At 41.6% G+C, this 10,409-nt stretch overlaps 1 protein-coding gene across 1 annotated transcript; it reads left to right on the forward strand.

Moving 5' to 3' along the window:
- Positions 1 to 1,060: 1,060 nt before the first annotated feature.
- TRMT61B (tRNA methyltransferase 61B) lies at positions 1,061 to 10,399 on the forward strand. Its single transcript, XM_058162157.1, has 7 exons — positions 1,061 to 3,009; positions 6,023 to 6,125; positions 7,022 to 7,212; positions 7,516 to 7,607; positions 8,968 to 9,188; positions 9,953 to 10,021; positions 10,167 to 10,399. The coding sequence occupies exons 1-7, from the start codon at positions 2,188 to 2,190 to the stop codon at positions 10,268 to 10,270; spliced, it is 1,602 nt and encodes a 533-aa protein (XP_058018140.1). The 5' UTR covers positions 1,061 to 2,187; the 3' UTR covers positions 10,271 to 10,399.
- The last annotated feature ends 10 nt before the right edge of the window (positions 10,400 to 10,409 follow it).

Below are 10,409 nucleotides of genomic sequence, written 5' to 3' on the forward strand. Positions count from 1 at the left end.
AAGAAAAATGCATTAAGATTTACAAAATATAGAATTACATAAAGAATTCTAAACTTTTTTCAGAAATAGATAAAGCTTATGTTGTATTTATTAATTGGAAATCAAGTATTATGGACCCAGTCCTTTAAAAGGACAGCAGGCATGATCTTGCCAAATAACATCCAATTAGCCTTCTGGATATTTCTTCTTAACTTTATGCTCTACATCTCTTGACTAAATTACATGATTGAAAGAATTTTTTTCTACTCAGAACAGGCAAGATTCATAAAGCACAGTAGATCATTGTGCCACTCCTGAAGGCTTTTATCCAGCAATATACCAGCAGACATACGAAGCAACTCTGTCTCATTCATCAATTTTACTTATGCCTTTGGGATCAAGGATCAATTGACAGATCCCAATTTTTTAAAAATTGCAAAGACAGACATCAATAGGAATCTTTTCATCTTTTCATAATTGAATTACATACTGCACAAGCCAAAAAGAGGGTTGTGAAAATATTTACAAACCCCTCACATCCTGGACATAAACTGTTTCAACTCCTACCCTCAAAATGATGCTATAGAGCACTGTACATCAGAACAACTAGACACAAGAACAGTTTTTTTCCCTGAACGCCGTCACCTGCTAAACAAATAATTCTCTCAACAGTCAAACTATTTACCAAGTCTGCACTACTATTAATCTCATTGTACCCATCACCCATCTCTTTCCACTTATGACTGTATGACTGTATGACTAATTTTGCTGCTTGTATCCTTATGATTTATATTGATAGTTTCCTGATTGCTTATTTGTAGCCTATGACTATCATTAAGTGTTGTACCTTAGAATTCTTGATGAACATATCTTTTATGTACACCGAGAGCATATGCACCAAGACAAATTCCTTGTGTGTCCAATCACACTTGGCCAGTAAAAATTTTTGTTCTATTCTATTCTAAAGATACTGTGGCCAGAGTAAGAATAACGGCTGCAAGGTTGTCACATTTCATTTCAACCGAATGAGGAGTCAGAGCTGTTTACTTCTCCCTTTTTTTTATTCATCAATTAAATCATCAAACAAATAGATTCGCATGTACGGCTTTATCGCGAGGCCAGTAGTGTTTTCCGCACAGAAAGTATCAAATTTCCTTTATGCAATCCATAGTTGGATTACACACAAGAAGCAAAGGAGGGCCGAGTATATTTAGCCTCCTAAATAAACAAATCAATCAAGGGAATGGGGAAAATCTCTGAAGAGAACGGGACGACAGGCAAGCCCAAAGGTAATTTATAGAAGAATCAAAACACATCCCAACACGACTTGTCGAGAACCACGTGACACTCAGCCGGCGCAGAACATAAGCATCATCCCTTGTACTTGTCTCCCCACAGGGCTAAGATCCAATGGTTTTATATCCCAACATTCGGTTCTCAATTGCAGTTAACAGGTTTCCATATGCGGGCAAGACCACTATAAATACGTACAACGTAAGAAAAAAAGAAAAAAAAATGCTTAACGTTTAGTTGCTGGTTAGGTCTAAAAGCAAAAGTCAGATACCGCCACTCCAGCAAGTTATGCATAGGTTTAGTTCAAACGAAAGAAAACGTTGAGTTCGTTGTGTTTCCTCCATTCTGAGGATCCGCGTACTGCAATTTAGATTCGTTCTTGGGAAACACCGGAACACGGTTCTTAGATCATTACTCTGTGAAATTAAGCAGGCACATTTTCCCGTCATGGGGATGCAGTACTGAAGAAAGCAAAGCCATTTAAATCTCTACTTCTCTTGGAAAAGGATAGAGGGGCAGAATTCAAGAGGCATTGAGAGAATCTGTATCTTAGAGAAGAGTCTCATTTGTTCCAAACCTCATAGCGAACGACAGACATCCTTTCATCCGCCTCCTTTCGCTTAGTATTTCTATTAATATACGTACCCACGCTGCCTTTAGCCCTCCACCACCACCACCCAATTGAGTCCATTCATAACCGGAAGCTGAAGAGGAAACCTACGGTAGTTTTTCGGAAAGGCCCCTTTGACTGAATTGCGATTGGCTCCGCAGCTCGCCCGGGAAGAAAAACTCCCGTCTGCGTCCTGTTTGCCTTGCAATCAGCATGGTACCTTCGGCAGAGTTGTAGAATGGCGAGTTCCCTCAAGCCAAGCATAAAAGATTGGTGACTTGGCGGCATCTGCTCTCGCCGAAGCCATGATGGCCTGCTGCTGGCAAAGGCTGGGTCTGGGGGCATCGCAAGGGACGACTTGGGCATCGCTCCGGACCAAGATGAGAGAGGATCGATCCTTACGCGACGCTGGGAGAAAAGGGCTGCATCTCCGCGCTGGAATGCCAGGGATGGTCATCGGTCATTCCAAAGCGCACCGGCATCAGCTGCAAGGAAAGCCCACAGTCGATTCCCAGGGCGTTAGTCGCCGGGTATCTTCTGCCTCGGCGGGGGGCGGAGACGAAGGGGATGAGGTCCCAGAACAGGTTAGCCCTAAATCTCAGCCGGACTCCCTTAGGTCGAGGGCGACGAGCAGAGCTTGGAGAGGGTCGCTATCGCCCTTAGAAAGGCTGAGCCAGATGCTTAGAAACGCTGAGCCCCCCGAGCTTCTCTCTGCGGAGATCAGAGCTCTGAGAAGCGCGGAGGTGAAGGAATCCAAGTCTCAGGAATACGAAACGGGCGTCACAGAGGAGGGAGTCTTTCCTGGAGCAGATTCCCAGCTGGATCGAGGCTCGCTGGCTGAGAAAATTAAAAATGCGTCCTCAAGGAACTGCCCCTTCCGAGTTGGGGAGCTGATTCTAATAGAGGGTCATCGAAAACACGGCACGAAATGGAAGATCCAGTGCCTGCTCACTGATACCGGAATGTGTAATACTAATTTGGGTTTCATTAGATTCTCTGAGATTGTAGGGAGACTCCCTGGACAGCTGTTCCAAACGTCCCAGGGGAAAATCTTGCTGATTCGGAGGCCATCCTTAGAGGAATATGTGCTGCTAATGGATCGAAAACCTTCCATCATCTCTCCGAAGGTATATATTAATTGTTCGGCACTCCCCAATTCCAAATCTAGGGACTGGTAAGTATGTTACAGTTCCCTTTGTTTCAACGGGCTCCACTGAGATCTTGTGGGCTCATTTTGAAAACAGAATTAGTAAAATAGGCATTTGGCTTTTTAGGACCCAACATAACTCCCTACCTAATCTTATTTATTTTATTTATTTATTTATTATTTCGATTTTTATACCGCCCTTCTCCCGAAGGACTCAGGGCGGTGTACAGCCAGATTATAAAAAAACAATACAATATACAGATTAAAACAGAAAGTTAAAATAACATATTCTATAAATGGCCGAAAATTTAAAACCGTCAAATTTAACCCATAAAATTCATAAAATACCCCAATTAAAATTATTTAAAATTCAAAAAGTTTAAAAAATTTAGGCCAGTCCCGCTTGGATAAACAAGTGCGTTTTCAATTCACGGTGAAAGGTCCGAAGGTCAGGTAGTTGACGCAAACCAGGGGGAAGTTCGTTCCAGAGGGTAGGTGCTCCAACAGAGAAGGCCCTTCCCCTGGGGGCCGCCAGCCGACATTGCTTGGCGGACGGCACCCTGAGAAGACCCTCTCTGTGTGAGCGTACGGGTCGGTGGGAGGCATAAGGTAACAGCAGGCGGTCCCGTAAATACCCGGGCCCTAAGCCATGGAGCGCTTTAAAGGTGGTAACCAACACCTTGAAGCGCACCCAAAAGACCACAGGTAGCCAGTGCAGACTGCGCAGGAGCGGTGTTACACGGGAGCAACGTGTGGCTCCCTCGATCACCCGCGCAGCTGCATTCTGAACTACCTGAAGCCTCCGAGTGCACTTCAAGGGTAGCCCCATGTAGAGAGCATTGCAATAATCCAAACGAGAAGTGACAAGAGCGTGAGTTACCGTGCATAAGGCATCCCGGTCAAGAAAGGGGCGCAACTGGCGAACCAAGCGGACCTGGTAAAAAGCTCTCCTGGAGACGGCCGCCAAATGGTCTTCAAACGACAGCCGTCCATCCAGGAGAATGCCCAAGTTGCGCACCCTTTCTGTTGGGGCCAATGACTCGCCCCCAACAGTCAGCTGCGGTTGCAGCTGACTGTACTGGGATGCCGGCATCCACAGCCACTCGGTCTTGGAGGGATTGAGCTTGAGTCTGTTTCTCCCCATCCAGACCCGTACGGCTTCCAGGCACCGGGACAGCACTTCGACAGCTTCGTTGGGGTGGCCCCGGGTGGAAAAGTACAGCTGAGTATCGTCAGCGTACAGCTGGTAACTCACCCCAAAGCCACTGATGACCTCACCCAACGGCTTCATATAGATGTTGAACAGGAGAGGCGAGAGAATCGACCCCTGAGGCACCCCACAAGTAAGGCGCCTCGCGGTCGATCTCTGCCCTCCTGTCAACACCATCTGCGACCAGTCAGAGAGATAGGAGGAAAACCACCGATAAACGGTGCCTCCCACTCCCAAACTCTCCAACCGGTGCAGCAGGATACCATGGTCGATGGTATCAAAAGCCACTGAGAGATCTAACAGGACCAGGGCAGAGGAACAACCTCTATCCCTGGCCCTCCAGAGGTCATCCATCAACGCGACCAAAGCTGTCTCCGTACTATATCCGGACCGGAAGCTGGACTGGAATGGGTCTAGATAGACAGCTTCATCCAGGTACCGGGGAAGCTGCCATGCCACCACACTCTCTACAACCTTCGCCACAAAGCGAAGGTTGGAGACTGGATGATAATTTCCCAAAATAGCTGGGTCCAGGGAAGGCTTCTTGAGGAGGGGTCTCACCACCTCCTCTTTCAAGGCGGCGGGGAAAACCCCTTCCAACAACGAAGCATTTATAATTCCCCGGAGCCAGCCTCGTGTCACCTCCTGAGTGGCCAGCACCAGCCAGGAGGGACACGGGTCCAGTAAACATGTAGTGGCATGTAACCTCCCCAGTAGCCTGTCCATGTCCTCAAGAGCCACAGAATCAAACTCATCCCAAAGAACATCGACAAGACGCGTCTCCGTCATCTCACTTGGATCATCGCAATTTTGGTCCAAACTATCCCGAAGCCAAACGATTTTATCTTATAGATAACCACTAAACTCCTCGGCACGTCCCTGCAAGGGGTCATCCCGCCCCTCCTGATGTAGGAGAGAGCGGGTCACCCGAAACAGGGCGGCCGGGCGGTTATCTGCCGAAGCAATGAGGGTGGAAACGTAAGAACGTTTCGCCTCCCTCAGTGCCACTAGGTAGCACAATCTTTTATGCCTGGTGTATATATTTCCTATTTCTTTCCTTGGCTACCCACATCAGTCTTTCCCCGTATTTTTAGTCCCCGTCTGGTATGATTCCCTTTGTAGCCCAATGATCCTTTCATGGGGAATTATGGGAATTAAATCCAGACACATTAATGTTGCTGAGGTTGAGAAACACTGCAATAGTAAGCCCAAAACTGAGAGAAAACGCACTGTTATTGCTTCATCTTAAGGCATCCTTCCCCAACTTGGACATTCGAACTTTCTTTCCTCCCAGAACTGTCCAGTCAGCATAGCAATTGCTGAGAATTCAGACTTGATCTATTTATTTGGAAAGTACCTGGGCTAATTTAGACTATAAGGTAATTTAGACTACAAGGTTGACTCAGCCTTCCATCTTTCCGAGTTCAGTAAAATGAAAACCCAGATTGTTGGGGGCAATATGCTGACTCTGTAAACAGCTTAGAGAGGGCTGTAAAGCACTGTGGAGCGGTATATAAGTCTAAGTGCTATTGCTATAAACAGAAATTGTAGTGGGACCTACAGATTCTGGTTGGAATTACTTCCGTTGTTATACATATAAAATTATATTCAATCCTGTTCTCTGCAGGAGTTGCGTGCAAACATCTTCCACAGCTGCTGTTCAGTCATACTGAATATTAATTTGATCTGAATTGAAACTGGATAGACTAAAGAAACATCCCTCTCATTACTATTTGAATAGTAGCTTCGAAATATCTGTCGTCTTTGTTCTTTTAACCTATAGGATGCCAATACAATGCTGCTGTTAATGGATATCACTCAAGGGGACACAGTACTGGAAGCTGGTTCTGGTTCTGGCAGTATGAGTTTATTTCTATCAAAAGCAGGTAAAATGACAGTTTTTGGACAGGGTTTTCATTATTGGTATCAGCTGTTTCCATCTTTTATTGTTTCTTTATACTAAATCAGACTTTTTGACATCTTAATGTATACAATTGCTAATCTTTTGCCAGGCTTCAGGCAGAAAAAAAAATGTATTTCATTCCTGCCACTTTATCATTTTAGTAGGAGGAAGCAGGGTTTAAGACCAAGATTTCCAGCATAGATTCCATTCTTCATTGCTATCATAGCTGCAGTTGTTGGGTTATGCCTTAGATATTTTGATATTTAATCCATCGTTCATATTTAATATGTTGTCTGAACATGCCACTATAATGCTGTCTGAAACAAGTAAAAAATTATGCACCTTTTGGTGGTAAAGCCACATTTGAGATGAAATATGAGAAGATGCTTTTCAGATAATACTGTCATGCAATTATTGCATTCTATTTATAGGATTTTACTAAGGTGCTTCTTTCTGAAACTTTCACACATTTTCCTATTGTTTATTTGTCATCTTTTTTACCTGTGCTACAATTTGGTGAAATACAACAGCTCCTTAAGGGCTGAAGAAGAGTGAATGACAATTTCAAGGGTAGTCACCTATTGCCGACATCCCTGGAGAAACTTGCCATCCTCAGATATTATGCTGATGGGTTATTTTACTATATATCACCATAAGGACCCTTTAAATCAACAACTAAGGGTTGTTGACTAGTCAAAGGTGAATGGTAGGGCAGCTAAAATTAGGAAAGGCGGGTATGGGAGGTAATATAAATCAAACAGGAAAAGAGTGGTGGTAGATCTTGGGTTTTCCCTGCAGGAGGCTATTTAAATATTTTCTGTATCATTTTTGAAATTGTTTATATAAAAATAAATCAACTTGTTTATATTCTGCTTTCAGTTGGGTCACAAGGTCATGTTATAAGTTATGAAATCATAAAACAACATCATAAATTGGCAGAGAAGAATTTTTGGCAATGGCGTAATGCATGGAAAATAGGACATGGTAAAGAGTGGCCAAATAATGTGGATTTCATTAATCAAGATATTTTGACTGTAGCTGAGGATTTGAAATCTGTAATGCTTGATGCTGTAAGTACTGTATTTGTTTTCTTAAAGTCAGAGTTTCCTGTTCAAAGTGGCTTGGGGACTTAAAACATAATACCATTAGCACTATAAGCAAACACCTTTAGTTTTATCATCATTAACTCATAATCTTGCCAATCTGACATTATGGTTTGTGTGTGCAGCTAAAAACATTGATATACTTTATGCTAAAAACATATACTGTCACATTCTTATAGTACAATAAGTACTTCTAATACAAGTACTCATTAAAATCAATCCCTGTTGTGTTTTACTTCAATATTAATATTTTTCTTTCCCCTTTGATAGGTAGTTCTGGACATGCTTTCTCCTCAGAATGCTTTGCCTGCAATTTTCCCAAGTCTTAAACAAGGGGGAGTCTGTATTGTATACTTTGCAAAGTAAGTATTCATTCCTTAAATCTCCAGGTTTTGCTTTCAGTGCTTAGTACAATTGTGCAAAACATTTGAAACTATTTCATGCATGAATGAAGCACCCCTTTCAAACTTTTCAAGCAGACAAATATTTTCCCAGACAAATATTCCTGCCTTAAAGCTGCACCTTGTTGCTTCATGTATATGTACATGCAGAACCATTTCAACTTTGCAGGAAAGAAGGCAGCAAAGTGGCTGTGACGCATGTGTATATGAAATCAAATAGGAACAGAAATTGCATGAAATTATTTTCCTTAGGTCTCTTTTGATAGCTTTGCCCATCAGTTCTCCTCATGCTATTTGGGGAATGACACATGCAGCCTCAGGAAGAAGATCCTGACATGGCCAGCAGCTGTCTCGCATAGAACTAGAGCCAACGTGTCAAGCTGGGGTATAAGATAGCAAAGGTCAGCAGACAGTAACAAAGCCTATGGAACATAAGGTATAGGGGCAGTTGGGGCTTTGCACTGTGGCACTAGGGTGACTAACTATGACACAAAGCTTGAGGCAGGGCTCCTTGGTAGCATTGGGAGTAAAAGAGAGGACCTGGGGTGGTGGTAGCCAGCTGAGCCTGCTGAAGCCCCAGCACCACCACCTCTCCACTGCGCAGGACAGCCAAAAGGGCAGAGACGGAGGGAGAGATAGGCAAATGAGAGGACTTGGAAAGGAAATAAAGAAGGCAGATCCTTAACTCACCAAGGATTAGGGTTAGGAAGACCAAACAGAATTGCTTGAATCAGGTTGGTTTTCACCTAATGACCAATAGGTTTGGTTAACAGCCGCAATGGGGACTGCTGGGATTATTTATGGCCATATCACTTAGTAATAGAAATTCCAGTTCCAATTACTGCCATAATTCAAGGACTACCTATACTTAGATTTCAAATATAAGGAAAAAAAACATCAATATGATAAGGTATAATAATGGACCAATTTACTGATGTAAGTTGTGGATTCTCCATCTGGTTAGACATCTATCAAGACTGGTTTAATTAGTTTTCTGTACATTTCAGTTTGGAATGGATGGTCCTTATGGTTCCTTCCAAAGTGACAAGTAAGGTTGAAACATCATGCTAAGATGTGAATTAACCATTGTTTAGTAAACCATAATGACTGAATTTAGTCTAAGCAAAAGCAAATAATTCACATTATGTCTTAACACGTTATATGTTTATAGTTGTATAAACATTGCTGAAAAATGAATGTCACTAATAACAGTGATACCAGATTGAATAACTATGCATTAAAATTGGGCTACAAAATAAATTCTAAAATACATTTTTAGAAATTCATTGGCAATATACATAATCATTTATTTTTCTACAAGTATCACTCAGGTTATTGAATTGATGGAAGCTATCCGGATCAGAAAATTAGCCCTTTTTTGTGAAAAGGTTTTGGAAGTTACACATAGAGATTGGCTAATATGCCCAGCTACATGGGAAAAGAGAAATGTTCTTAAAAATATAGCATCTGAACTAAATATCAATGATGAAACTCTTTGTCATTATGAAAACGATGTTTCTGCTGAAGAGAGAGGAAGTGAAGGTAGGAAATAAATTGGGTTCTTTGTAATAATAACTGAAATATTGTAACCTAATGATATGTCTTGTTCAGAAGAGGTAGGTTGGATTTATGCATACTAAACCATGTTTACTTAACTGTAGTTTGCTGGATAAATAACAACTTCCTTGAATCACACATTATGAATGAACTATGGAGACCTAAATGGTCTCTGAGCATGGTTGTTTACTTGCAGACATTTAATTACCTAACTAGGTAACATCAGTGCTAGTTAGTCTAAAGTTTGTTCCCTGTTTATATACAGACTTGTTGCCCTGCCAGTGTTGGTGGAGATGTAGTTTGTCTCCTTGGTAGTTCTTTGATTAGGGTATTGTTTTTTGTTTGTTTGATTGTTTGCCTGGTGTTAATCCCTGCTTTTATGAGTCTTGGTTGCTAAAGGATATGGATGTGTTCTGCCCCTTTTGTTTCCAGCTTAGCTTTTGGTTGTCTCTTTTGAATAGTGTGTAAATATGGCTTATTTCTTGGTGTCTATTGATGGTTGATTTGTCTAAATACCAATGTTTGATATTGCTTTCCTTCAGGGATGACAATATGAAATAAAATTCATGTCCTCCTCTTATGGGAAAGGAAAGAAACAGGGAAAGTTGCTAAGGTTCCCAAGGCTGGGTGTCTGGGGGGGGGGGGGATGAGAATTAACACAGGGATGAAAAGCTCGATGCAGATTTTTTCAAGAACAAATTGAATTAAAAGAATTTTGGTCATTTACATATTTTATTTTATCTCAACAGTTCTTGCTTCTGCCAATATAAGAATACCTTATGTTGCTAAACCTTTCCCATATCAAGTTGGTCATACAGGTAAGAATAACTTAGCAAAAATGTAATAAGCTATACATTTCATTATTACTATGTTTTTTATAAGCACTGTGAAAGCATTTTTAGAAATGAATAATAAAAATGCTAATGACTGTTAAAACATTACTTTTTCTCCCCTTTCATATAGTATTCCTTGTCAAGCTGAGGAAATTTAATTCACTATATTCAAACACTGCTCCAGATGGTATGCGCCAATTTGAAGACTGTACTTCATCAGAAATAACACATTAGAAGAAATTTTCCTTGATACGTGTATGATTTGGGAAACAACTGACGTGTTTACACTGACTAAGATACAGTATGTTTCAATATACTAATTTGTTTAACAAATAAAAGAAATAAAATAAATTTAGATAACAAATATTTTGAC

This window comes from Ahaetulla prasina, chromosome 1, assembly GCF_028640845.1.
Source record: "Ahaetulla prasina isolate Xishuangbanna chromosome 1, ASM2864084v1, whole genome shotgun sequence".
In the NCBI taxonomy this organism is placed as follows: Eukaryota; Metazoa; Chordata; class Lepidosauria; order Squamata; family Colubridae; genus Ahaetulla; species Ahaetulla prasina.

Coding starts and splice junctions, on each gene's coding strand:
- TRMT61B (XM_058162157.1), top strand. CDS start 2,188: ATGATGGCCTGCTGCTGGCAAAGGCTGGGTCTGGGGGCATCGCAAGGG. Junction 6,126..7,021: donor TTTATTTCTATCAAAAGCAG/GTAAAATGACAG, acceptor TTCTGCTTTCAG/TTGGGTCACAAGGTCATGTT. Junction 7,213..7,515: donor AATCTGTAATGCTTGATGCT/GTAAGTACTGTA, acceptor CCCCTTTGATAG/GTAGTTCTGGACATGCTTTC.